This window comes from Rhineura floridana, chromosome 2 (assembly GCF_030035675.1).
Source record: "Rhineura floridana isolate rRhiFlo1 chromosome 2, rRhiFlo1.hap2, whole genome shotgun sequence".
Taxonomy (NCBI): Eukaryota; Metazoa; Chordata; class Lepidosauria; order Squamata; family Rhineuridae; genus Rhineura; species Rhineura floridana.
The window spans coordinates 93,279,117-93,306,884 of record NC_084481.1 but is presented as its reverse complement, the minus strand read 5'-3'; the positions used below and the strand labels follow the sequence as shown (position 1 = coordinate 93,306,884).

Sequence of the window (27,768 nt, the reverse complement as noted above, 5' to 3'; positions counted from 1 at the left end):
TGAGAATATTTCTGGTTTTCTGCTTAACAGCAATGTTGGTAATTCATTTGTACTTTTTGGTACAAGGGAGAAATGAGGGTGAGGCTACAACTCAGGATGGTGTTTCCAAGGATTGTGTTGCATCTATTACTGGATGCTGCCCAGTGGGAAATGGTGCTCTAGCACAGGGGTAGCTTGTGGAACTTTGTTATCTTACTCAAACTGCTAACCCAAGCCAGGTGCGGAAGCCATATAATTTAGAACTGAAGAATTCCGAGCCAAGGAATTTGTTTTATTACCACTGAATGGAGCTTTCAAATCCACACCCACCCTTCCTGGTTATTCCAAGATGCTATTGTTAAACGTTTGGAAGCCAGAAATCCTTGCTGATCTACTGCAAATCACTTAGGGGTCTAACAATAGGTCCCAATCTAACTTCTGGCTACCAAAGGGGAGGCTGGTTCTGTATAATCAATCTGGCAGCTCAAGGATATGCACGAGTCTGATATGCAAGCATGAGAATCACGTGAAAGAGGGATGCCATAATGCTGCTTTGCTGAGTTCCCTGCGTTATGCCTTTTGAGCAGGAATGTTGGACCTATAGGAAAGCCCTTTTTTTTATCTTGTACAAGAACACAGGAAGTTCACAGAAGGTGGGTGTTGCCGAGTGTATCTAGAGAGATTGTAGATTTATAAATTGTCATGTCATAGGGCTATTTTTGGTTGCTGTGTTCTTGGAGAGATCGTGGTGGAGGTTTCAGTGGAATGTGGCCAAATCCCAGACCTTGGATGCGCTTGGCTGCAGGAGGTGTGATTCAACCACCTCACTAACGTAGTGATTGGTGTAATCTCTGAAGCATCAGTAGTAAGGGGTGTGCCAACCTAACATTCTCGAGTTAGTACAATTGGTCAGAGGCGTAACATGGATTTGGGAATGCGGTCGGTATATTATGAGGGAGAGGGGTGTGGCCTGTCGTGTAATATGGAGGCGTAATTTTTTAAAAGGGTGTGGCCTGAGTTTTTGTGGTTGGCTTTTCCTATAAAGGCGTGTCCTTTTTCTGTGTTGTGATAGGTTATTCAGTCGCAGGAGTGTGTTTTGCATGTTCGTTGAGATTGGTTAGTTGGAGGGGAGGTGTGTGTCCTAGTGTCGATCTGGAGGGGGCGCTGACTGTTGGGTTAAGGATGGTGCAGCGGCCGTGCAGGCGGCGGCTGCCTGGGCTGTGAGCGGGGGCGCCGGCCGGCATGGGGCGGTGGCGGAGTCTGCTCCGGGCGCTTGGCTGTTTCCTTCTCTTGCTGCTGCTGCCGCCGCCGCCGTTCCTTGGGGCCGGGGCTGCTGGGGATCGCCCACTGCAAGTGCTACACGGTGAGATCATCTGGGGATGAGGATGCGGGCAGGCAGATTGACTGGCTGGCAGAAACGAGGGAGGGAGGACGTCCAGAAGAGTAGGTCTTCAGATGCTGGAAGGGTGAAGGCGAGCCTTGGCTTGAGATGCTCAGAGCTGGAGTGGACGGGGTGAACGGTGGGGCCTTAAGGTAGCGGTGCGACTGCCCGGTCAAGTGGCTCCTTCCTTCCCTCTGCCCCCGCCGGGAGAGATCACGGGTAGAGCCTTCGCTTCCATATGGCAGGCTGTAGCTGCTCTTCCTACTTTTCGTGCACACTGGACCTCCCACGCTCCTGGTGTCCTTTCTCTCTTTCCCTCCCCAAAATAAAACTCCCCCCCTTCCTCTGGGGATTGGAAAAGAGTCTGTTCCAGCTCGGGGATAAGGGTTGGGTTTTGAGTCTTAAATATGGTGGGGATTTGAGGAGGGGGCGGTCGCTGTCTTGGCAAAAAGGTGGTGGCACGGGAAGGCAAATCCCGGCACCGTTACCCTTCCGCAGGTTGCTGTTTCCCACTGGGAGGCGGAGGCAAGCGGGGATCCCTTGTTGTTAAAGCCCATGTAAGACATCGGTAGGTCCTGCTGCCTCAGTTCTGCAGGAAACATGGAGCGGAGCATCTCCTCACCAGGGCCTGAGCCCGAGGCTGCTTCCCCATCCCCATCCCCCTTACCCATCTTGTTTTGCCGCGCAAGCCTCCAGAATAACTGCTTATTTTCCCTCGCGCTTTAGGTCCGGGGTGGTGGTCCCTCCCCCGCCCGGCCCCGTTCTCCCCTCTTCCTCGCACTGCTGTGTATGTGTTTTTATCTGTCCACACGCACCCCATTCTCCTTTGGGATGAGGTTTTCTCCTTTTCCCTAGTGCGGCTTCAGCCCCCGCCAAAGGGAGATTGTCACCATTTTGCGTGGCAGCCTGTCATGTGCACGTCACAGCGTTGTCAGTCTTGGCTAGCGCCGTCTCTCTCTCCCCTTTCTCTGTTAGATTCCGGGTAGATCTCTCTTATCTCTTTCTCCCTCCCCCCCGTGTTTTCCTCCTCAGTTCAGTCACTGACGTCATTCTCTCCCTGCTCGCCCGCTGGGCTTTTCTTCTTTACCCCCTCCCCTTTTCCAGCCTGACCCAGCTGCCTGTTGCAACATCAGCTGTGCCCCCTTTAGGGCTGCCTTTCTCTCTCTGCTGAAGAAAGCTGGGATGCTGAGAGGAATTCCTTCTAGGAAATAGCAGAGTTCTCTCTTCCCCCCCCCAAATCTAGTACTGTAGAAGTACTGAGGCAGTGTAGTTTGGTACCCTCTTTGTGTCTGATTATTGATTTCTGCCTCCTCCTTGGAAGTTCCTTATTTGCAAAATAAATCCACTCTATTTTTTTAATGAGGCTGCAGCAGGAAATGGCGCAGGCAAGTCTCTTTTTGCCTCGCAGCTCTCAAATTTGGGTAAATCTGCATCTCGGCTGAGTACTTCAGTGGCACTCAACTGACTGGCTGAATAGGTTGGATGCACAGCAACAGCCACTTCTAAAACCGCTGGAGCAATAAATGCGTGTGGAGGTTTTTGGAGCTTGTGGATGCTGACTCCTGACCTGCCCTCTTTGGCAGGCCCTCTTTTATCAGGAGCCTCTTCTTTTTAGGGCAAGGTTGGCCCTTGTCAGTTTTGGGAGAAACTTAGCATGTGAAGCTGCTAACTGTGCATTACATGTTCAAGGAGGGAAGTGATGCCATCATTAATTGCTCCTGCTCTGTTCTTGCATTTGACCTAGAAAGGTTGCCTGGATGCTTTCCCCCTAATATAGGTTCTAGGTGCTGAGGACAGAATCCTTTGATCAGTTTGCTGGCCTGTAGGCCAGGGAGTTGCATCAGATACTATGTGGTGGTTGGGGTGTGTCTGTGGAACTGCTGAAATGGGAAAATATCCCTCCCACTGTACCCATGAACGTAGAGGGCAAAGTGCACAAGTCTAGTCACTAGCCCCAAGCATGACAGGAGTGTTAGTGTGGATGCTTTGCTGGCTTTTTGCATTTCAAAATTGACCTGTGATTTCTTCCATCACCACCACCCAGGAGCTGGCTGTGGAGAAAAGCAGGCCAAGACTAGATTAAGCAGTAATGAGTATAGGTTAGGGTGGGGGTAAGACTAGAGAGATTTCCTCCCTTTAGTAAATTCTCCAGAGTTACTGCCTGGTTAGTTTGTAGATGTGGAAGGCCTGAAGGCAGAAATATTGATGCTTTCTATTCAATCAAAGCTCCCACTATAAGTTAAAAGTCTAGTGTGGTCTCAGTGGATGGGATGATTTTTGGCAACCTACAATAATGTGTTGGAGTGAGTATGGTAGATCTGTAGCTTTCTTCCCTGCTGAAAAAACTCATGTCAACACTCATATTGTCATGGATTAAGGTAGCAGACACAGTTTATATTCTGGACCTTATTAGCACAACTCATCTTATATAGCAGGGGTGGGGAATCTGTGGGTCTCCAGATGATGTTGGACTCCAGTCCTGGTTTGGGAGTCCATGTTGGACTCCAACTCCAACATTCTAACCATTAGCCATGTGGCTGGGGCTGATTAGAATTGGAGTCCCACAACATTTGGGATATCGCAGGTTCTCTGCTCCTGACATAAAACAATGGGTAAACACCAACGGCCAGTTACCATGATGTGCATGCAACCACTTGGTAAATTGGTCACCTATATTGTTGTGCCAACTAGTGAGGAAAATCTTGCATACTTCTGCACCTCATTTGAAATCCAGAGAAGGAAGGATGGGGGAATGGCATGAGTCTTCTCATCACGTAGCAGGAAAATAGACAACCAGCTTACCAAATGAGTACATACATGTAGTGGTAAACTATCATTTGATAAGTGACCCTCTGTATACACGCAGCAAAACAATAACACCTCATTTATATGACTGACTCCATTTTGTATTGCCATATGTGTTAAAGAATTTGAGGCAGTGCCACCCAAGCTAGATTTGACATTCTGTCACCCTAATTGCAAAACAGTGCAGTAGCTGAGGAGAAGAAAAAAGGATGTTGGTCTGTGGAGCCATGGAAATGTAGCTGCACAGAGGTGAGGCCAAATATGGGAATTATTGCTTTGGCTACTACTGGAGGCACCTAATCTTGGAGACATCCAGCAACTATTTGTTTCTTCCTAATTCCTTCTCCCTTTTCATTGATGGTCATCAAACCTTCATTTCTAAAGTGTCTTCTTAACAACCCCCCATCTTCGATGCAGTATCAGCAATGATCCTAAAACTCGGTTTATCTTAAAGTGACACTGACCAGATTTGATAACACCGAAAAGTTAGATAACTAGACTGCATCAACCCAAGATCAGAAAGAGGAGATGAATGGAAGATTATTTTTGCAAAACTGTTTTGAAGCTTATCTGCTGGTGACTATTTGGTTGTGTTCACTGCCTCAATGAATCATCGTTATCCTGGAATATTCATACATTGAGCTGCAGCAGCCAGAACTCTTTCCTGGCCAAAACTCAGGATACATTTCATGGGCATATTTCACCCCTATTCACTTTACAAAACACCTTTCAGCCCCTATGAGAATCCTAAAATGGGGAAATTGTTTCCTCTCTCTCTTTATTACCTGCTGGGAATTGAACACCAAGTGCTCTATGCTGGGGAAAGGCAACTGCAGCTTGATCAAACATTTGTGAGCACTGAATTTCTCATGGCCTTCCACATTTTGACTAGAAGCCAAATCCTGTTGCCAGTGCAGCATCTGCAGTGATATTAAAGGGGGGGGGGGGAGAGAGCGAGCATTTTTAATGTAGCATTAAAAATACATTAAGGTTTAATGAAATGCATTCTAAAAATAACTCTGTGAGCTAGGCCTATATTTTGTGTGTACAATATGTGGGTTTGTTATAAACTTATTTTAAGACCAGACTCTTGGCCTGTCTTCCATCATGTTGTTGCTCTGGTCTCATTGACTTCTATATGTGTCTTGCACAAAAGCTGGGCTTAAAAAAAATATTTTGAAGTTTCTCAATCTGTTTGGAGTGTGTGGATTTGGAAAAGGAATCTTGCTGCATGATACCAGGAGATTCCCTGAAAGTCTTCTGCAGGCCCTTTGCTGACCTAGCTTGCAAGCATTTGAGGAAAATGCTTAGGCAACAGCAAAGGAATGAGGCAGCAGTTCATGCCCTGAGAACCTTGAAGCCTTGCAATGTATAAATATTTTGGTCTGACTTTTTGAAGGCTCCAGTTAGTCTGAGGAAGGCGGAGGGCGTTGTAAACCACAGTGCTTGCACCTCACCAGCTCTCACTGTTCCACAGATGAGTGGCCCATCTTCAACCATTTGCAAGGTTCTTCTCTGACTCTGGATTTTAGAACTGGGAAATAATGATCAAGTAATCTATCATGAAATGGCTCTCTCATGCACACACGCACGTGTGCACACACACATGTATATGCACAGAGGACACACTCCAAATGGGGAAAGTGCAGCCATTCTACCCTCTTCTTCTAGATTGATGGAAAGATCAGACTGCTCTTCTTGTCCATCTTCCCCACCCCATCCAACATTTCAGGTTACTTTTCCTGAAGCTATTAGCCCATGCCTTCCCTGCAAAAATATCAAGGGCTAAGTAGCCTTCCCTGCAAAAAACACCATGAGGCAAGCATGGCCAAATAACTCTAAGGTACTTATTATTATTTTTAAAACCATTGGCATGAAGGAGGAGCCACTAGCTGAAAACTTGTACCAGTTTTTTTCCCCAGTTGTATGTGAGCTACCATAGGGGAAGAGTTGTAGTATCTGATTTGCATGCAGAAGGTTGCAGGATTAATCCCCAGTAACTCCAGGTTGGGTTCGGAGATTTTTTTTTCCTGAAACCTTGGAGAGCTGCTGCCAGTCAGTGTAGACAATACTGAACTGGATAGTCCAATGATTTTGCTCAGTATAAGGCAGCTTCCTATGTTCCCAGGCCCAAGGCATAGCCCTTCTCAGTGGGAGGCTTGAGCATGGCCTCCTGAAGTCAGGGATATTCTCTGTGGACCTTTGGGGATACCAAAAGGATGCCGTGTTTCCTCTGCTATCTCATTTGTGCGGTCTTCAGGAATGTAGGATCCCAAAAGGAAAGAGTGGATAGATTGCACTGCTAAAGCTAGCAGGTTAAAAGGAAGTCTTGGGCAGATGAGAGGGTAAAACCATGAAACTTAGAGATTGCTTGGAAAACCTGTCATTGCATTTCTTTATTAGTTAATAATGGGGATAAATTGGAAAGGCAGGGCAAAAAGAGAGAATTCTTCCTCTCTTGCCAACTTTATAAGAGGGACTTCTCCAGTTGATTAGGGCCTCTGCCTAGTCCAATAGTGTGTGCTCTCTCCCCCCCAGTACTTTGTGGGGAGCAATGCTGCCCAGCATCTTAGTGGTTTGGAGGGATTCTAATGAACTGTCATTTGTAGAGATTGGGACCTAACCAGCATCTTCTGAGATTTTTGCTTAAGCCTCAAGTTGGAAGGTGCACCTTGGACCGTCTGCTGAATGTGTAGCTAGAATTGGACAGGTGTGCTGACAGCCAGAGACATCCTTGCTATGCTTGGCTGCAGAATTCCATTCCTCTGGAGGCCTCTGACTCACTCTGACAAAGACGTCAGTGGTAGTGCAACGCAAGTGTGTTGCCGTGGCCTACTCTGACTCACCGCACCAATTGGACAGCTGTGATATTCAGTGTGGCTGTGGCTGACGTGAGAAGAGACCTACTATTTTTGTGCCCTGGTACTCTGTAGACTTGACTATTTTCCTCTACGTTTCATGGTGTTATAAATGAACAGGGGTGAAAGCCACAAATGACATATCTATATTTGTGTCTGTTTCTATGGACTTCAAACCCACTTTCAAGGACCATGATTTCCTCGAGGTAGCCTTGGTTCTGCACCAGGTGTTTGCCAGAGCTGGATATTGTTTGCCCACATCCCCCATCTGTATAAATTCTAATTACTTCCTTTGAATTAGATGACACACACACACCCTTAGATTTCTGTCCAGTCCTGATAACTGTTACTATCAGGCATTAACCTGTGGTAGTTTTGATGCGCTGGAACATCAAGAATACCAAACAATCTGTCACAGTTCCACAGACTTCTTTGTGTAATTCATAGATGCTCCGATTATCTCTTGATAGGAGATCTGGGGAGAAAAGCCTAGAAGTAAATCATGTAGATCTGCATTGCTTGTCATTTTCAGAACCACTCCAGTAGTTTATAATCTGAATGGGAATAGGTTACCCCCAGGCTCTCAAATTGTGAGGTGGCCCCTGCTGGGGCAGTTTATTATTTTTATTTTAGTTGTTTCTATCCCATCTTTTAGGGCAAGCCCTCACAAGGTGGCTTATAATAAGAAATTAAAATTGATGCACACAGTTCCAGGGAGCGAGAAAATCCTGAGGCAGGGAAAGCCTGCCTCTCCAATACTTGTTAGGGACAAGCTAGACTTTACTTTAGTAGTTCTCAGATGTTTTCCCCCCATGGACCACTTTAAAATTCCTGAGAGTCTTGGTGGACCTCTTAATATTTTTTCTTATTGTTGTGGCAGTTGTATTATGCTGTGCTGTATGGTGTGTGGTGTAGTGGTTAGAGTGTTGGACTACTTCCTGTGAGACCAGGGTTCGAATCCCCACACAGCCATGAAGCTCACTGGGCGATCTTGGGACAGTCACTGCCTCTCAGCCTCAGAGGGAGGCAATGGTAAACTCCCTCTGAATACCGCTTACCATGAAAACCCTCTTCATAGGGTCGCTCATAAGTCGGAATCGACTTGAAGGCAGTCCATTTCATATTTCAGATGCTGTATGATTTTTCAATTGTATTTCAATTGTATTTTTACTGCTTCCATTATTTCTTACGTATTGTATTTTATTGTATTACAATTTGAATTCCATAGAATTCAAATTGCAATATAATAAAATACACGAACTAAACAAAGCAATAAAATGTGCTGTCTCCGTCTTCAACCACAAATCCACAGACATGCTACGAACCACCTGGATGCAGCTCCCGGATCACAAGTGGTCCACAGACCATGGTTTGAGAACCCTTGCTCTACCTTAATTGTGTGGATGCAATTTATGTGCATGGCTTGGTCTGTAAATAGTAGCTGAGGGGAAGCCTAAACTGCTGAGGAGCCATGTGGGGAGGGGGGAGGTTTAATTAGCTATCTCTATGTCAAGGTCTGGATGCTGGTGAAACTGCTGTCTGCATTTTAGGGGAACCTCCCATGATGCCGATGGCAGCTTAATAGCAATAGCAGTTTCCTTCTCACCCCCCACAGTCCCCTAGCAGTTCAGTCTTCCCCTTTGCCCCTTTTAACATAACAAAAGCAGAACAAATGGTATTCACATCACTTTCTAGTGTTTCTTATTCCATGACTGCTCAGCTTGCTCTGAAGGCTTTGATGAGGTACTTTGTCAAATGCGTTTTGGAAATCTTAAGTATAGTGTGTCAACTGGATCACTTCTATATGTTTGTTGATACTCAAAAAAAAAACCACTCATGGAAAAGCCATGCTGGTTCTGCTTCAGCAAGGCTTGTTTTTTTATATGCTTGTTATTTCTGTCTTTAACAGTACTTTCTACCAGTTTTCCTGGAACAGACATGAAGCTAATCAGCCTGTAACTTCCAGGTTCTCCCCTAGATTGATTCCTTTTTAAAAACTGGTATTACATTGGCCACTTTCCAGTCCTCAGATATGGAGGATGATCTTATGGACAAGTTACTTTTTTTTTTTTAGAAAATCAGGAATTTCACATTTGAGTTTTTTAAGAACTCTTGGGTGGATGCCATCTTTGTCAGTTTTTATTTTGTCAATAAGGCTGAAAAGGTCATCTCTAATTCTCAGACTCCCTTTGAAAATTAGTTCACAAATTAGGCACAAGGATCTGCTGTATATCTTCTGCTATGAAGATAGATGCAAAGAATTAATTCAGCTTCTCTGCAATCTCATTATTCTCCTTTAGCACACCTTTGACTCTTTTGTCATCCAAAGGTCCAGGTGCTTCCCTAGGTGATCTTCTGCTGCTAATATATTTAAATATTTTTGTTGGTGGTGGTCTTTATGTTTTTAGCAATGTGCTCCCCAAATTACTTCTAATAGGTTTTTTTACTCTTGTTAACCATTCAGGCATCCTCTTGGCCTTTGCAGTACCTTTCTTGATCTGACCTTTCTGTGGTCATTCTAGCTGAGCTTCTATTATTGTGGTTTTAAACAACTCTCAAGTGTTTTGGAGAGATTTGAGTCTCTTGACTAGCTGTTCTCCTTTTAAGAAGGTTTGAATTATTGAGACCAAGTACTGATGAAACCTATATATTTACCTGTGTAGGCATTAAGATTGGCTGCAGAGGCCCTGCTTGCAGATTCACCTGTATGAACTGCCTGTCCGGTTGGTGGATGCAAGAGTCAGGTCCCTGTTTAGTGGTGGCCCCATCTAGGTGGAACTCCCTCCCGCAGGAGGTGCATTTTGGTTCCCTCACTGCCACCCTGGGCTCCTTCTAGGAGGAAGGGCAGGGTATAAATTTAATTAATGATGATGACAATGTTTAATTGTTTTTTTAAGTTTGGCTATTCAAATCCATTTTTAATTGGGTAATAATGCTGACCTGTATTTTGAAGCTATAACTTTAACTGTTGCTGCTTTTTATTACTACTTTGAAGGAGTTGTTAAAACTTTTTTTAAGATGAATTTTTATGTGTACCACTTTGAGAGCTTTTTGACCAGAAAAGTGATAGAAAAGTACTTAATAAATAAATAAACAAACAAGACTTAACTGCCTTTGTCATAGACTTCAACATACTTATCTAGCATCCTGCCAGGGAGAGGACCCATTCTGCTGCCTCCTTGCTGTTTTTTCAATGTTGAGCAAAGGCTACTTCTCAGACAGCATTCAGTCCTCCCTGGAGTTATCTCCTCCTTTTGGCTGTTCTCCTTGTCTAATTTGATCTTATTCATTGTTGGTTCAGTATCTTGTAAATGTTATTTTAATTGGTTTTATTTGAGTATCTTTCATTTTGTCCTTGTTAGCCACCTTGTATATTTCTTTAAAAATATGTGTTTATTCTGCCTTTCTACTTTAACTAACACACTCAAGGCAGCTCATAAAATTTTAGAAGACACATGTACGTAAATCTAACAGTAAAACTATAACTAAAAACAGCAGCAAGATCTTCAATACAGAAACTGACAAAATGCAAGCAGTAATTGTTCTTGCTTTAAAAAACAAAATCCACCCTCAAGTGCCTTCTGAAACAAGGAAGTCTTCACAAGTCACCGGAAGGCAAATAGCCCAAGCGACCTTTCAAGGGAAGAGTGTCTCAGGGTTTTTAAGGCAATAACTGGAAAAAACCCAACTTTTTGATTAAAAAAGACAGAATAACAAATCCTTAAAAGTATGGGAGGGATAGTCCTAAGTGACTTGCCAGTATCAAGCCTAGCTTTGCTGGGTAGATTGTAGGCTTTGGGTTACTGATATAGTCTGGCAATATCTGAATCCATATTGGATGGGTGAGTTATGCCATATAACATTCTCTCCTCCACATATTACAGACAGCCAGTGCTACACCTAGGAGTTTCTCAGGATTGACTTTCACAGCAAACATGTCTACTGCTTTATATGCTAGTATTTGCCATGATGAATGTCGTAACAGGAAGCATGCTTGTTTGTAAACAGGTGATAGATATTGGGGAGGGTGTGGTGTCTGATTTAAGCTCTGTGGCACATAACTGGTCTCGCTTGCATGAATCATGGTATTTGCTGAAGACACAAGTATACACATGGCAGGCTTCTGCTCCATAAAATATGAACTGACCCTTTGGGAGCTTCCTTAATTTATATACTTCCTTCCACTTCTCTCTATTGGTCACTATTAACAAGTGATCTTCTACATGTTAGCAAAACTGTGCCACCATGGAGATGATGGGGGTGGAGGGAAGAGGCAAAAGGCAAATGCAACCAAGGACAAAGGAGCACAGCAATGGCAAGAGTGCTGGTTTTCATGCTGCTTTGGCCTCTACAAAGATAATCTCCCAACACACACCCTCAACCAGTTTGACAACTCATTTTATTCTCCCCCCAAACTGAGATTTTTGATAGAAACCTTGTTTGCACAGTTATTTTGCCAGTTTCTGTGCCTTTATTTGTTTGCAAAGATCAGTGATAAGGTCCAGCTAAGAAGCTAGAGTTGCCCCAGATTTGCTAAGCCATCCTAACATCTTTGGAAATAGGGAATCTGTATCTCCTTTTCAAGTGGACTTAATTTCCGTCTCAGTTGTGGCAAGGATTGTTTCAGCACCATGGCTAGCTCCTTTCAGCCGGCTTGTGTCTGACTTTTCCTTGATAACCAAGTATTGTTGCCAAGTTTCAATTGTTTCCATGCTAGCTGTTGAGTCTGGAATGGGCATCCCTCATTCAGTCAGTATTGAGAAAGGAATCCATATGACGTCACTATCAAAATGTTGCATTCCAGCATTTTCTGTCCTTCTGTTTTTCAGTTATCATTTGTGACAACCTTTTTTTTTTCTTAAAAAAAAGCATCAGCCTGTTCACATTATCCTCTTCCCCCTTTTATAAAACGGCTAATTAATTGCTTCCTATTCAGTCATGGTGACTCTTGCTGTGTATTCTTGAATTGTCCTTGAAGTGAGCATTATTTTTGGATTGGATATAGAACCCTGGGTGAAATTAGGTGAGTGCTTATTGCTGTTAGTGATTTAAACTAAACTACCCCCCCTTATATAAAAGTCAATACAGGCTGTGTTCAAAAACTGGTGTTTAGGACTATAATAAAGGTTAAAAAATCTTGTCCACTATGTCACTTCAAAAACAAGGGTGGTGGAAAACCTGAGTTATGTGCTCTTGGCCAACCCCTTGATTGATCCACAACAATGTTGCTGTGGGGTGGCTGGTTGTGGAAATAAAAGGAAACCACGCTATGATGTGCTTTTAGGATGGCCAGCTAGAGAGACTGGAGGAAGGGTATGCCAAGTTTCCTCTTCCCAGTTTATGGATTATTGTTGTTGTTATTTTGCAAAAAAGAAAAAAAGACTGCAACTGCAGGTCAAATTAAAGCTTCTATGAGATATGGAGTTCTGCTTGCTGGCTAGTTTGGAGGGCAGGGAAAGTTCAAGTTGCTATGCAATTAAGACCCAAGCCAGCCAATGGGATTTATAAGTTAACTTAAGGAAATTTACAGAAGTTTCCCATCTCCTCTACTTAGGAGGATTCCCCCACAACCCTCTAGTTGACTGCCAAGCCCCAAGCTGGGTTGTGTCTGATCTCTATTCATAAACTTGAGGACTTTGAAAATAATCTGCTTGCTGAAGTTCATTTGTAAATGCATCTGTATCCTAGTTCAGTAGCAGGATAGCTCCACTATATCTGTTACGTTTATTTATTTTTTTTAAATTGCTTTAGTTTTTGCCTCATTATTCAAAGTCTCTCTTTGTATTTCAGTGTCTCATTAATGGCTGTTAATAGATGGAATGTCATTTACTTTGTTCAACCCCCCCAAAAGAAATTCTAAAATCTGTCAATTTTTCAGTGCTTTAATTAGTTCAGTTAATTCTTCCATCAGTCTCTTGTCTCCAGGATCAGCTTTCTAAGGAAATAAGGTTTTTTGTAACTGAAAAGCCTTTTATATATTACTTCTTGATCAATTGCTAGGTCATTTGGAGTTTCTGGGCTGATAATTGTGTGCTTTTCTTTAACTTTTTTTTTAATGGGCAATCTGTCACTTTCACACTTTCCTTTTCCTTTTCTGTAATAGTTCTTTTGTGTACTTGTTTAACCCACATCCAATTAAATATGAACCATTTCCTAATTGTGCATCAATAGTAAAACAAGGTTGAGGTGATGATAGGAGCACTTGCCGTGGCGCAACTTGGACCAGGGTGCAAAGATGGCTATCAAAGATTATATAATACATTTTTTTAAAGTTTATATTAAACTTTTACAGCAGGGGTAGGGAATCTTTTCCATTCTGAGGGCCACATTACCTCATGGGCAACTCTTTGAGGGCTGAATAACAGGGTGGGTGGGACCAGAGGCAAAATGTGGGTGGAGCAACAGTTTGACTCTAACTTTTGTACAGTCAGCTACATTCCAGCCAAGCAAAATTTAGAGGCTTCATTTTTCACCCAGGCAAGCAAGAGGCATTATCATGGTTAAAGGGCATGTTTCAGCCAGGCAAAAGCAGTTGGGGAAGTTGATCTGGGAGTGTTGATAAGGACTGGACAGAAGGCATGATCTTGGGAGAGTCCCAAGCACCAGATAGAGAGGTCAAAAAGCCTCCTTTTCTATATATGTGTTTTTAAATTTTTATTTTTTTAAAATTTGTGTTTTTAAGTTTTTTGTGTTTTAAAATTTGTATATTTGTTTTTGTTTTTAATTGCTGTAAACTACCCAGAGAGCTTTGGCTATGGGGCGGTATATAAATGTAATAAATAAATAATCTCTCTCTCTCTCTCTCTCTCTCTCTCTGTTTGATTTATATCCCACCCTTCCTCCCAGCAGGAGCCCAGGGGGGCAAACAAAAGCACTAAAAACACTTCAAAACATCATAAGAACAGACTTTAAAATATATTAAAACAAAACATCTTTAAAAACATTTTAAAAGCTTGTAAAACATCTTTTAAACAGGTTTAAAAACATTTTTAAAGGTTTAAAAACATTAAAAAATCAGTTCCAACACAGACACAGACTGGGATAAGGTCTCAACATAAAAGACTTAAAAGAGGAAGGTCTTCAGTAGGTACCTGTCTAATATTATGTGTGTTATGTGCCTTCAAGTTGATTACAACTTATGGCAACCCTATGAATCAACGATCTCCAGTAGCATCTGTTAAGGGGAGGGAATTCCAAATAGTAGGTGCCACTACACTAAAGGTCTGTTTCCTATGTTGTGCAGAATGGACCTCATAAGATGCTATCTGCAGGAGACCCTCGCAGAGTGCAGTGATTCACAGGGTATATAAAGGGTAAGACGGTCTTTCAGGTATCCTGGCCGCAAGCTGTATAGGGCTTTGTACACCAAAACTAGAACCTTGAACTTGGCCTGGCAGGTAATGGGCAGCCAGTGCAATTCTTTCAGCAGGACTTGCACAGCCTCTCCCAATTCAGATGTTACAGAGAAATAGAGCTGGGTCTCATCAGCATACTGCTGACACCTCACCCCAAATCTCCTGATGACCTCTCCCAAGGGCTTCATATAGATGTCAAACAGCATGGGAGACAAGATGGTACCCTGCAGCACCCCACAGCACAACTTCAGGGGGCCGAAAAACAATCACCCAATGCTATTCTCTGAAAACAACCCTGGAGATAGGATTGGAATCACTGTGAAACAGTGCCTCCGATACCCATCTCACCAAGTCTTCCCAGAAGGATACCATGGTCAATGGTATCAAAAGCCACTGAGAGATCAAGTAAGATTAACAGGGTTGCACTCCCCATGTCCTTCTCCCAATAAAGGTCATCCATCAAGGCGACCAAAGCTGATTCAGTCCCATAACCAAGCCTGAACCCAGACTGGAATAGGTCAAGATAATCTGTACATCCAAGAGTACTTGCAATTGCTGTGCCACAACCCTCTCAATCACCTTCCCTAAGAAAGGGGTATTTAAAACTGGGAGGTAGTTGTAGCAAACCAATGGGTCCAGGGTGGGCTTTTTCAGGAGCGCTTGGATCACCACCCCTTTCAGGGTGGCTGGAACCACTCCCTCCTGCAACAATGCATTGACCACACCCTGGATCCACTCAGTCAAACCCTCTCAGCAAACTTTAATAAGTCAAGAAGGGCCAGGGTTAAGAGGACACATTGCTGGCCGCATCATCTCAAGCACTTCTCTGTCATCAGGCCACATCAACTGAAACCTTTCCCAAGAAGTTGCAGCAGACATTGCACTGGGGACTACAGTAGATGTGGATGGGGCATCAAGATTGCTATGGAGATGAGCAACTTTACCCTCAAAGTGCCTTGCAAACAGTTCACAGTGGGCCTCCAAAGGGTCTAAAAGTCTGTTTCCTGGAGATGATGTCAACAGACCCCTGACAATACAGAAAAGCTCCTCTGGATGTGAGGATGGCAGAGAAGTGGGGCTTCTTCACCACCCTCACCGCCACACAGTAGACACGGTTATGATGTTTTACTCATGCCCAATCAGCCTCACAGCATGTCTTTCACCACTTGCTCTCTAGCCGTCATCCAGCCTGTTTCATTGCCCTTAGCTCACTGGTGTATCAAGGTGCAGATCGGGCTCCACAATGCTGGAGAGGGCTCTTGGGCAAGAGCCCAACGTGCCTCACTGTTCCACAGCATGACAAGGGCTTCAACAGGGTCACCTGCTCTATCTACTGGGAACTCCCCCAGGGCATTCAGAAATCCTGTGGATTTCATTAGTCTCCAGGGGCGGGCCATCTTAATCTGTCCACCACCCCTGCAGGGAAGGATCAGAGCCATAAGTCTAAACTTCACCAGGAAGTGGTCTGACCATGACAATGGGATGACATCCACCCTCGCTATCTCCAGACCATCCCTTCCTCCATCTGGAGCAAAAACCAAGTTGAAGGTGTGCCCTGCCCTATCCCCTAATCAGCACCGTTATCCACGATCAAATCATAGATGAGTGTGGTCTTACTGTGTACCAGTCTGGCGTTAAACAACAACACACACAGGACACAGCAGATGAACAATGAGGAACCCATCCATGAGAGGAGTGGGAGCGAGGAACAAGGCATAGATAGCCTTGCCATCATCTTCTATGGTAGTTCACCACCTCCCCATGGCTATACGTTCTACCCGTGATCACTGAAATTAGGGTGGCATCACCCATGTTCCTCCTTACTCCTTACTATATAAAGTTTCCATTAGGAGATAAATGAAGTCCATTTCTCTTTACAATCTATTGAGAATGCAGAGACCACTCCTTCTGCCTGTGTTAACTGTTAACTTGGTGATTCCTACAATATTTAGCATGTTGACTAACCATTCCATAATTGTCAGAGTTGATGTGACTTCCCACTGTTGGGTCTGAATTATTGCTGCTGCAACTAAGAGAGTTTGCAGAAGTGCCTTGGCTGCCCCTTCATGATCTTTAGCCATGTAGTTCAGTGTTAAAGTTAGGAGTTCGTACTTGAGTCTCACACCCAAATCTGATGTCCCAAAAGTAGAAAGAAATGGGGAGTCTTATTTACCTGAAACATTTTAATATGTTTTTGAATCCTTTTAGTATTCTGAGACCTACACTGCTAAAAGTATTATCTCGATAGCCAAGTGGAACATCAGTCAACTTGGACCATCTCTTCCATGAATTTTCTATCCATCTGTCTGAGAAACTCTTGACATATCCCTGTCTCTCTTTTACTAGGCTGCTTATTTGACAGGAGACTGTGCTCCCAACAAGAGGTCTGTGTGCAAGGTAAATAAGCTTGGGGTGAATGTGTGGGTGGATATTAGGGACATTAACACCATAGCGAGGAAAAGCATCATCTACTTGTTGCTGGGAAGGGCTGTAAGCTTGTTTTCCTCACTATGTTTGTAAGTTGCTTTGAATTTCATTTGGGCGGGGAGAAATGACTAATTAATATTAACAATATGTTAAAGTAGACTTTCTGGGTTTGTTGTCAGGGAGGGAAAGGTCATAGTGTGCAGCAGGATCTGACCTGGAAGCCTTTCTGCCCTTAGAACGAAGGAAGAGTTTGCCTCTTTCCATGCTGGCATATGTCCTCAAAGTGCTCCTTGATACAGCAGTGTAACTAATGCTGGTCCATTTGGGGCATCTAGATGGGATGGGGGAAGGAGTGACAGTTTGCTTACCTCTGCAAGATGACATTATTACCCTTTCCTTGTCTCATTGTGCAATCTTATCCATGTTTGCTTGGGACTAAAACCCACTGAGTTTGCTCCCAGGAAAATGTACATAATATTTCAGCCTTGAGCTTTTATATACTTAACTTCCTTAAGATGTGCACTTTTGCAATTTGTTCAAACTGTTTTCTACTTTTGGTATAGTCGCATCCTGCACTGAAGTCCCGCTTAAGCTGTGCCTCCTAATCACCCTCCTGCTTGCCTCGCTGTGCATTATTCTGTCACCCTTCTCCTCTCCTCCCTGTGTCTTGCCCCCTCCCCTGAGTTGCTTGGCCGTCTATCTTGTAGTCATGCTATACTTGCAGATGGATTGTTTGGTCAGTGCCAGGAAAGTTCCCTGCGAGAGAAGCCCTACTTCCAGGTTACAGCCTCTGTGCTCCAGCATCTGCAGGATGTGCTCCGGCACCTTATGGCACAAGGTGAGTGTCCACTCTTAAAGAGGAGGAATGAATGCCAAATGGGGAAACTGAGCCAGCTCTGCACAAAACAGGAGAGGAGATTAAGAGCACTCTGTGTCCTTCCTGTAGGCTTGGCAACATTGCTTGGCAGTCTTTTTTTTCTTCCATGTACCAGATGCATTCTATAATGGGGCACATCCTACTCCAGGCTGGAGTTTTTTGTGGGTGCATTCTGCAACATGTTATTGAGATAACAGTAATGCATTAGTGGTGGATTTATACTGGATCATCCACACATTAATCTGCTTTATTAGTTCTGTGGCGGTTCTCCAGCACATAGCTGCTGCCTGGAGGGGCACTCTTGCACTATAGTGCAACAAAAGGGGAATAAAAAATAAATTGGAACATTTTTGGTATAAAAAGTTACAGAACTTCAGCAGGAGATTACATGACATGCACTGATTGGAAACAAAGTTGCCCCAAAACTTTCCCAGGTGCAAACAGCATTGAAAATGGAATCAAGTATAGCTGCTCTGGTACCATGATGAGCACAAATCATCATGAATGCACAATGAAAAGGACATCTGGAGTGGGAGGGCTTTGTTTTTGCTACTGGTTTCTGGTAAATCCCTGTTGCTATGTTTTGGGGAAATGCCTTGTTAAAATATTTGGTCTGAGTGGCTGGTCATACTTTGGAGTGCAGCTCACTCTCACAGAATAGAGGATATGCACGGATTCAATGCTTGGCTATTGTGAGCATGCTCTGACTTAGCTCTCCACCCTCATGGCAGGTTTATCGTGGCAGGATGACCTTACACAGCACGTTATCTCTCATGAGATGGAGCGCATCCCCAGACTTCACCTTCCACCTCTGTGGGAGTCTGTGGCTGAGGACAGGTAGGGGGGGAAGTTTGTTTGGCATATGAGCTTTCACTGGAGTTGCTGCCATTAGCTTTTAGCCAATACCTGCTGGCCAGAATTGGGAGGGGGGCTCTTGGAGAGTAAATGGAGACTTGCTTGCCTCCTAGCTAACAGCGATCCATCTCCATCTGTCATCCAATATGGCCACTTTTAAGAAGCGAAAACTCAAGCGCAGGTCCAGCCTATGCTCCTCTCACCCAAGAGCCAGACATCCACATTCAAAGGAAAGGAAGTTATTGCAGCTGGTTTGAATCAAGACAAAGAGGAGGTCAGGCTCTGGTGCTCACTGGCACAAGACTTCATTTTAGCTTTACGTGTTTTGGAGTGGAATGCTCCTTCAGGGGTCTGAAAAATGTGCAAGTTCTTTTAAGAACTAGGTGTCTCTAAATATACACCTGAATGTAAGAACCGCCTTTGAATGTGTGGTAAGGCAAAATTTTATCTCCACATCTGTATAGAACCTCTGTTTTGATTCTTCATGGCGCTTTCCCCATTCTTTCTGTATGCAGCTGCTTGGAAGGCAAGGGCTCTAGACAGCCAAGTGCTAAGGCTGCAAATCAATGGGGAGATCAGTTCACAAAATGCCAGGATGAGAGCTGGAAATGGCAGGACTTAAAAATCAACAGAGGCAATGTACTATGGGCTGGAATGTCCCCATGATATTGTTCACAGGCTGTCCAAGTAGTGGCCACTGAAGCAAAAACAGTTAACTGTGCTGGGGTGGGAAAACTTGCCTACAGAGAATTGGATCGGAGCTCTGGCTGGGATGATATTCAAGCATAGAGAAAACAACTCTTGTTGGACTGGGATATGCAAGTTTTTTGATGCCAAGCTGCAGATGGCAACACACTATACTGCCTTGGATTGTTCTCTTTGCAGGTTCCCACCTAGCCACCTGTCTCACAGGAGATCCTCTTTGCCAGCAGAGCCTGCCCCCCTCCAGATGGGTCACCAGCCCCCTCTCCCTTCAACCCTCCTGCAGAGGTACCTGGAGCTGCTCTTGGCCTCTCAACCTGAGCTAGGTTACAAGGAGCCATTCCTATCCTCTCACCTGCATCACCAGGTGTGTCTTCAGTAAGGATGCATACAGAGCACCTCGTGGCCTAGACCCAACCAACAAATGCATTTTTCTGTATATTTCCTTTTAAGTAGCCTCTTGGTTATCCATTTAAAATAGCTCCATCTTTAAAAAAAATGCTACAGCTTTTTCTACAAAGGCATATGAAGCTGTCTTGTATCACCTCAGGCCACTGATTGGACCATTCAGCTCAGCAGAGTCTGCTGTGACTGGCTACTACCGGAGGTCCTTCCCTTTAATGCAGACATCAGGGATTGAGCCCGGAACCTTATGTATGCAAGGCATTGGCTCTTCCACTGAGCTACATAGTTCCTCTTGCACATAAAGCCTAACAGAAGTTCACAGTATTTCTCTCTTCATATAAATATTTCGCTATGAAAAGTTAAATATAGCTTACATGTCTGCACTTTTTAGATCCAGATCTCAAACTTTAATGTATATCCACCTAAAATGCAATTTTAATTTTAGATTTAATGCTCTGAAAAATCTATGTGTTTGCTGCCCTCTGACCTTGCTGCCCTGGGCTCGCCTTCTCTGTTCTCCTCTTTTCAGTTCAGCTACCCAGATGGCACCTTCCGGGACAACACTAACACTCACAACTCTGAGCATCCTGTTCTCCTGGACCGAGCTGCTGTTGCCAAGGCCATGTTTGGTGCCAGCACTGCTCCTTCCTATAGGGGGCAGCAGGGACTGGATGGAGGCCAACTTTTCCAAGACCTGGGAGCGCTGTACCTGACACAAGAGCAGGCAGGGAAATCCAGAACCATGGCTCAGCACAAGCACAATTTCAGGACAGATGGCCCCCTTCAGGACTACGGCGACAGCTCTGAAGATGGAGGGGAGCCCCAGGCAGCCCTGACAGAGCCAGGTGAACCTCTTCCCTACCTGTGTTTCACTAAGGTTCCTCAAGCGCCTTGAGGCTTAGCAGCGGGAAACCTGTGACCCTATGGATACTGTTAGCCCCAGGCGGCCTTGACCAATGGTCAGATATAATGAGAGTTGTAGTCCAATGGCATATGTAGGCCACAGGATCTCTGCCCCTGTTGTAGCTTCCTGTCTCAATCTGGAAGTCCTGGTGATTGTTGGGATGCAGTAGCAACATCTTCCTCTTTCCCCCACCTTTCTTCCCACAGATAGAGCAATAGAGAGGCTTACAGCAGTGCTTGCCAGCTATGGGATCAGACCGCAGGACCTTACTCCCCAGCATCTCAGCTCCCTCGTGGGTCTTCTCCGGCTCCTTCGGAGTCCAGGTAAGGTTGGTATAAGAAGATGGAGTGATGAGTCAACTGTAGCGGAAGGAGAGGAGGAAAGAAAGGAGGGTTGTGTGTGTCTGGGGATGAAATTGAACAGCCTCTGGACCACATTCCTTATTGATATGGGATGGTCTGTGCTGTAACTGTGCCAATCCTTATCCTGCTTCACACAGTCTAGCGATAAATCTGATTAGGAGCTCAGTCTGGAACCCGTTTTTCTGTATCGGTGCTTAGCCATTGAGCCTATGAAACAGTAACGAAGGAGTGAGTGTACTTGAGGCTGTGCAGAATACTTTTCTTTTAACCCATCCCCTCCTGCACATCTGGGGACACTCCATAGGGGAAGGCCAATTTCTAGGCAGGCGTGGACATTTCAGATCGCTCATCTCACAATTTCAACACCCCTCTTTTCTGAATTTCTCCCCAGCTGGTGGGCTTGGACCAGAGACTGCAGAATCTAAACGGGTAAGGCAGCTCCTTCTAGGTGTGTGGGACAGTCTCTGGCCCAGAGTTCCTAAGGCCCTCTTAAGAACATTGAGATGCCCTTTCCCACCAGGTTGCAGGGGGTGAAAGGTGCCAGGGTGGGATGTGTTGGCTGACGAACCAACATCGTGCTCTGAGGAGCAGACTCAGCCTGTGCTTAACCTGTTTTAGCTCCCATGGTACAATCCTCCCCCAAAAAAATCTAGATGGACATCCTGCGGCAGGGAGAAGATCAGATGTGTGGGCTGTCACATTTCCAAGACTTGAGGGCAGAACTAGCTAGCCTGAGGCTGATAAAGAACAGGTCCAGGGCAAGGTTGGGGAGTGGTTGGAGTAGAGGGTGGGAGGGATCCCTGAGAGCTGGTGATTGCAGGTTGGGGTTGCTGGAGTGCTGGTGAGTGACGTGCCTCTTTCTCCTCAGGTGACGGAAGCTGAAATGCAGCACGGGGAGGAGCTGGAGCCGCCACCCTCTCCAGAGAGCTATGTTAGTGCTGTGCCCACAGAGGGGCAGGTGCAGGCACAGGGGGAGACGCTTGGCCCAACCAAGGCCAAACCAGTCATGATAACGGCTTCCCCAGAACAACCTGAGCCCCTGCGCATTGGTGAGGGGGACACAACTGGCCCCAAGAGGCAGGTGGTGGTGAAGAAGAGCCACACAGCGTTAGGGGGACCTGGCAGGGACGAGGAGCAGACAGGGACGGCGCTGGCTGCTGAGGAATATGGCTACATTGTCACCGACCAGAAGTGAGAGAGTGGGAGAGACATGGGAAAAGGGGAGGGGGCCAAGAAAATATGGGCGAGGTCATTGGGGAGCAAGATGTGTCCCTTAACGTTTGCGAGATAAGGATAGATGCGGTGGGGGAGATAAAAATGGATGTGCTTCTCTAACATAGGTATAAGATCAAGATTCACATTGGACCACGTGTGTTTTGGCCCACAATACAGGTAGTCAATATCAGGTATGCCAGGGATGGAGAACCTGTGGCCGTCCAGATGTGATTGGACCCCAGCTCCCATCATCCCCGGCCACCAGGGATGGTGGCCAGGGATGATAGGGGGCTGTAGTCCAACAGCATCTCGAGGGGCACAGGATCTCCACCCCTGAGCTATGCAGTACCAGTAATCGGTACCACATATAGCAAGAAAATACCTATAAATGTACCTGCAAAGTGTATTAAATATATAAAGATGGAGAGGATGGGAAAAAACAAGAAAATGGGGAGGAGTGATATAATGTGAGTGGGGTTTGGAAGCTGGGGGAGTGATGCTGTGATGAAGATGAACTTTAGCTGAGGAAATATAAGGAATGTTCTTCTTCTTTCCTGGTCCCTCAAATCTGATGGTTTCTTGCTGTGGTCCTTGGGCAAATCTGGGCTTGAATCCAAACACATGGCTGCCATCTTGTTTGGCTTGTTGGGTTATCCTGGCTGGGGTCCTTTTGAGAGCAGGTTCAGCTTCTGATTGGCCAAACTGCTAATGTGTTTCCAGGGTGGGCGACAGGAGGTTTTTGTATTTGCTAGTTGTATATCAATGTGAGGAAGGTGTTGTCCACCTGCTCTCTGCCACCCAATGTGGTGTCTCCCACACATGCTTTTCCCATTTGCTCTTGACCTCCTCTGTCTCTGCCACCTGCAGGCCATTGGGTCTTGCTGCTGGCATCCGGCTCCTGGAGATCCTGGCTGAGCATGTGCACTTGTCTACTGCCAGCTTCATCAACATCAGGCGAGTGCTGTTGGGGCTTAACAGAGAGATGGGGATTCATAAGGAGTTGGAATATGTTGTCTCTGGTGCCTCAAGAAGGGGAGAAGCCTGGTGAGACACGATGGAGGGATTTCTAAGGGCTTATCCCCAGGAAGATTCATTTCCCAAGTTTGGAGGGGTCTTTAGGGATCTCCACAATGCCTTTTAAGTAGTGGATGTATCCTGTCCTGGCAAGTTCCCACAGCTGTATGACGGTCACAAAGTGCCTGATGGTGTAGATAGAGTTGTCCAAGTTAGCCTTGGAAGCTCTTGGTTCATATCTCTTATCCTGAATAAACAACCTTTATTTACATGTGCAAGGTACTGGAGGGCATCTTGGCCACACTGTCTTTCCTTTGCTTTCTCCAGTTGTTGTGTGCTTGAACTGAATTTGGAACTAGGCCCGAGCCTTCTGTGTAGCCAGCATCATGACTGTGGTATTGCTTCTTGCCCTGAGACAAAGCACAGGTGCTCTTTGTTTTGTAATCAACGTCTGATTAGTAAATGAATGGGGATATCATGAGATCAGAGGGTTAAACAACATTGTCACACTTGGTAATACTCAGAACAACAGAGGCAACCAGCATGAATGGGCAGAGAAGGGCACACTTGTTGGTTATATATCTCACTAGAGTAAAAGCAGGGCCCTTGTAACCTCAAGCCTCTTACCCTGCAGTGTTGTGGGCCCAGCTCTCACCTTCCGCATCCGTCAAAACCACCAAAACCTGTCACTGGGTGATGTGGCCAACAGGGCTGGTAAGTTGACTGAGTTGGCAATTGCGTTGTATGAGAATGCATCTGGTTACAGACCCATTTCCCCATCCTGGATCAAGCAGGGCTCTAGTAGTTCTTATCAGCTAGAAATGCGATGCCCTGCAATAGGGGTGAGTAATGCTCCGGATGTTGCTGGACCCCAAATCCCACTGTCCCCAGTCAGCATGGTCAATAGTCAGAGATGATGTAGTCCAGCCACATCAGGAGGACCACAGGTTCCCCACACCTACCCTACAGCATTGCCCTCCCTCCTAACTTGATGAAAGCTCTCTTGTTCGACCATCCATCCATCCCTCTGCCCAGTTAATCTCCATGAGCAGACTTCCCTGTCAGTTTCCTTCCTGAGGTACAATAGGCACATATAAGTGAAGTCACTCGCCTTTTGTAAACCAAGTAAAGAAGTCAATCATACAGCACTTCACTGATCCAGAAATAGTGGATTAGCACACTCTCCCCTGGCCAGTCAAAAACCTTTGCGGTCACTCAGTCATCTGCTTTCACCCTTTGACAGTTGTTGCTCTGCGTGTCCCATGTAGATTCCTCTCTCCTTTTTTGATCCCCTTTTCCCATCTAGCACTGATGAAACCACAGCTGGAGACGGAAGTGGGAGTGAAGATCCTACAGACAGGTGTGGGACAGGTAAAGCTGGATGGGATTGGCTCAGGGTTTTATGGCATTGCCTTCTTTGGGCATTTGCTCTTGCCTGCAAGCAAGCATGGGGGGAAGGGCCATCACTCTGTGGCAGAGTGTCTGCCTTGCATGCTGAAGGTCCCAGGGTCAATCTCCAGGTAGCGCTGGGAGAGGCTCCTGCCTGAAACCCTGGAGGGCTGCTGCCAGTCAGTGTGGACTGTACTGAGCTAGATGGACCAATGGTCTGACTTGGTATAAAGCAGCTTCCTGTGTTTCTGTGTGAGGAGAAGCGGGGTTGAGCTGCCAAGCGTCTCTGGCACATCACATCTACACAATTCAGAGCCCTTCACGCATGTAAGGTCTAAGTTGGGGAGGCTCCTCCTACTTGTGAAGCTTCCTGATTGGCTCCTAGAGACATCTGTTGTTGTGGGAGAAGGCATTAACAAGGATCTTATTTTTAACCCAGTAGCAAAAGGGGGGGGCATGGCTGTGACTAACAGGAAGGGACCCTGCACTTCTGAATTTGCCACTACACTACTGTGTGCAGGGCTCTAAATCCTTACAGGGGGTCTGTGCGAGTCGAAGAGGCTCCCTGCTTTAGATCTTAGCTTTCAGACTTTGCTGTAAACTGTGGAGATGATGGGGTGGAGCCTGGCACCATGACCCCACTTTCCCTTGCATGTTTGTTTATAGGCGAGGAGATTGAAAGCCTGAATAGAGCTGGGCATAGGTCGAGAAGGGGGGCTTGGAGGATCCTGAATCACTAGTCAGGTATCACCTCCTAGCCAGTTGCAAACGTATGCATATGGGTAATGCAGAGGTGTGGCCTTCCAGACGTTGTTGGACTTCAACTCCCATCAGCCCCACCCAGCATGGGCAGTAGTTGGGGATGCAAGGAGCTGTAATCCAGTAGCATCTTGCGGGTCCCCAGGTTCCCCAGCCCTGGGGCAGGGAATGTGCTGGCACCTGGAGACCTGGAGAGACTGCACAACAATTTGCTCTGCTTCCAGTGCGCAGCCCCTGTCAGGGTGGGAGGAAATGTTCTGGCTGCAGGTTATATAATGTAGGGAATGAGAGTTCAGTGGGGACTGTTGGGGTTTTAGCAATGGAGCAGGGCAAAGCACAAGGAAATTAGAACTTGTTTTCCTCAAGGGGGCAGCAGCAATTTTTATTGGTTTCCATGATACAAAGATGATGGGAGCAGAAGCTAATATGTGTACTGATTTTGACTTTCTCATCAGCTTACGCGCATCCCAGGAGCCCCTTCCTTTCCCCCTCAAAGCTCTGTTGTTCTGATTCCTGTCTTCCCCCACAGCGCAATGAGGCTGCGACATACCCACACCCGACACACTTTGGCGATACCTTCCGCTCCGTGCTCCTCACCTTTGTCTTACTGGCCTGCGTGGCTGGCATTGTGATTGCTGCTGCGGTGGTCTTCTGCCTGCGCCAGCATGCCAAGCAACGCGAGAAGGAGCGGCTGGCTGGGCTGGGGCCTGAGGGAGCAGCTGACAGCAGCTTTGAATACCAGGTACTGGGGGGTGGGGAGCGAGGCAATCTTCTGCTACTGCTATGTATGCCAGGAACATACATGCACAGCAAGGAGATGTGGATTTGGGCCAGTTTACCAAACTTCAGGGAGCCACAAGGCTTCACAGTTCTGGCCTTCGAGAGGCTTTGCAGCAAGGGCTCTGCTCTGCTGCCTCAGATTTTCCCTGTTGTGACTGATTGTCTCCGTGTTCCTCTTCTAGCTATCTGCCTCTCTTTACTCTAGTCCAGGAGTACTAACATGTTGCGCTCCAGCTGTTGTTGGGCTACAACTTGCATGGCCTTGCTGGCTGGGGCTGATGGGAGTTGTAGCCCAACCATTGGAGGCTGGTCCATTCAGGGAAATGGGGCAGTGCTTCACCAACCTCAGTCTCCTCTCAGTCAGCCCCCGCCTGTCTGTCTTCTTACTTGCAACCAGCCCAGGGGTGTTCCCGGCTGTCGGCTCCCTCCTCTTTTGTCTCAGGGTTGCCCTTGTAGCAGGGAGGAGGACAGGGGCAAGACTACCATTAGCCATTGGCTCTGCCTGCTGTTGGCCCCCCACCTTCTGCCCCGCCAGTACCAGTGGGTATCAATCACCACTGAGTCCAGCAACGTCTGGAGGGCACCATATTGGCTACCTCTGTTTCAGTCCCATTGCCCTCCAGAAAACTTCCAAATGCTGGTTTCTAGCTTCCAGTTGCTTCCTTGGAGAACTGGGTGATAGCTTCTGGCTGGCTAGAATGAGTCACTCCATGTTTTTTGTTGCTCTATGTATGTAGTTATTTATAGCAGCTTTTGAGTGCACGGGTTTGGGTTTTTTCAGGGGGGGGCTGCTTCTGGCAAGCTCAGCCCTGATGTTTGCCCTGTGAGGGCTGCCCTTCCTCTGGCAAACCTTTAGAGGCTGGTGTGCAGTAGCTGCTGCAGCTGTGTCTTTCCCACAGGAGCTCTGTCGGCAGCACATGGCTGCCAAGTCGCTGTTTGGCCGTGCAGAAGCTCCCCCACCCCCGGCTCCTGCTGAGAACTCCCGGGTCAGCAGTGTCTCCTCACAGTTCAGCGATGCACCCCAGGCCAGCCCCAGCTCTCATAGCAGCACACCATCCTGGTGTGAGGAGCCTGTGCAATCCAACATGGACATCTCTACCGGGCACATGATTCTGGTGAGGCTTGGCTGCACCCTGTGTATGTGTGTGTGTGTGTTGAGGTACAGGTGTAAGCTTGCCAGATAATGGCTTTTCAACAACCAGAGACGCTATAGACTAGTGACAGAGAATCCAAGATGATGTTGGGTGATGACTCTCACCATCCCTGGCCATTGGCCATGCTGGCTGGGGCTGATGGGAGTTAGAGTTCAACAATATCAGGAGGGGCACATGGTCCCCATCCCTGTGTTAGACCTACAGTTGTTCCGTGTGGGCAAAATGATGGGAGGTAAAGCGATGAGGGTGCGCTAATCAAGCCTCACGGGACCTGTGCCAGTCGGCAGCAGCAGTGTCCCCTGCTGTCTTTTACTCCCCACCGATCTTGACATACCGATATTGGCAGTCTCTTTTTTTCCAGTGATAGCCAATTTGGTGCCCTCCAGATGTGTTCAACCCCCAGCATCCCTGGCCATTGGCCACGCTGAGTGGGGCTGATGGGAGTTGGAGTCCAAAACATCCAGAAGGCACCACTTTGACTACTGCTGGTCTATTTATTTATGTATTTGACAAGATTTATATACCACTTTAATCATCAAAAACCTGT

General features: G+C 46.2%; 1 protein-coding gene across 2 annotated transcripts in view; it reads left to right on the top strand.

Moving 5' to 3' along the window:
* Nucleotides 1-1,072: 1,072 nt before the first annotated feature.
* Nucleotides 1,073-27,768, top strand: part of PTPRN (protein tyrosine phosphatase receptor type N) — a 39,365-nt gene continuing 12,669 nt past the window's right edge. Inside the window, exons 1-14 of one of the 2 annotated variants that reach the window (XM_061609395.1) lie at nt 1,073-1,342; nt 16,725-16,775; nt 17,530-17,643; nt 18,414-18,519; nt 19,423-19,606; nt 20,174-20,489; nt 20,755-20,871; nt 21,302-21,339; nt 21,779-22,101; nt 22,993-23,079; nt 23,774-23,853; nt 24,446-24,510; nt 25,817-26,029; nt 26,967-27,182. In XM_061609395.1, coding sequence (XP_061465379.1) covers nt 1,222-1,342; nt 16,725-16,775; nt 17,530-17,643; nt 18,414-18,519; nt 19,423-19,606; nt 20,174-20,489; nt 20,755-20,871; nt 21,302-21,339; nt 21,779-22,101; nt 22,993-23,079; nt 23,774-23,853; nt 24,446-24,510; nt 25,817-26,029; nt 26,967-27,182 — 2,031 coding nt within the window. In that variant the 5' untranslated portion in view covers nt 1,073-1,221. The remainder of the gene's footprint in view (nt 1,343-16,724; nt 16,776-17,529; nt 17,644-18,413; nt 18,520-19,422; nt 19,607-20,173; nt 20,490-20,754; nt 20,872-21,301; nt 21,340-21,778; nt 22,102-22,992; nt 23,080-23,773; nt 23,854-24,445; nt 24,511-25,816; nt 26,030-26,966; nt 27,183-27,768) is intronic. The other variant, XM_061609396.1, reaches the window with a different exon arrangement.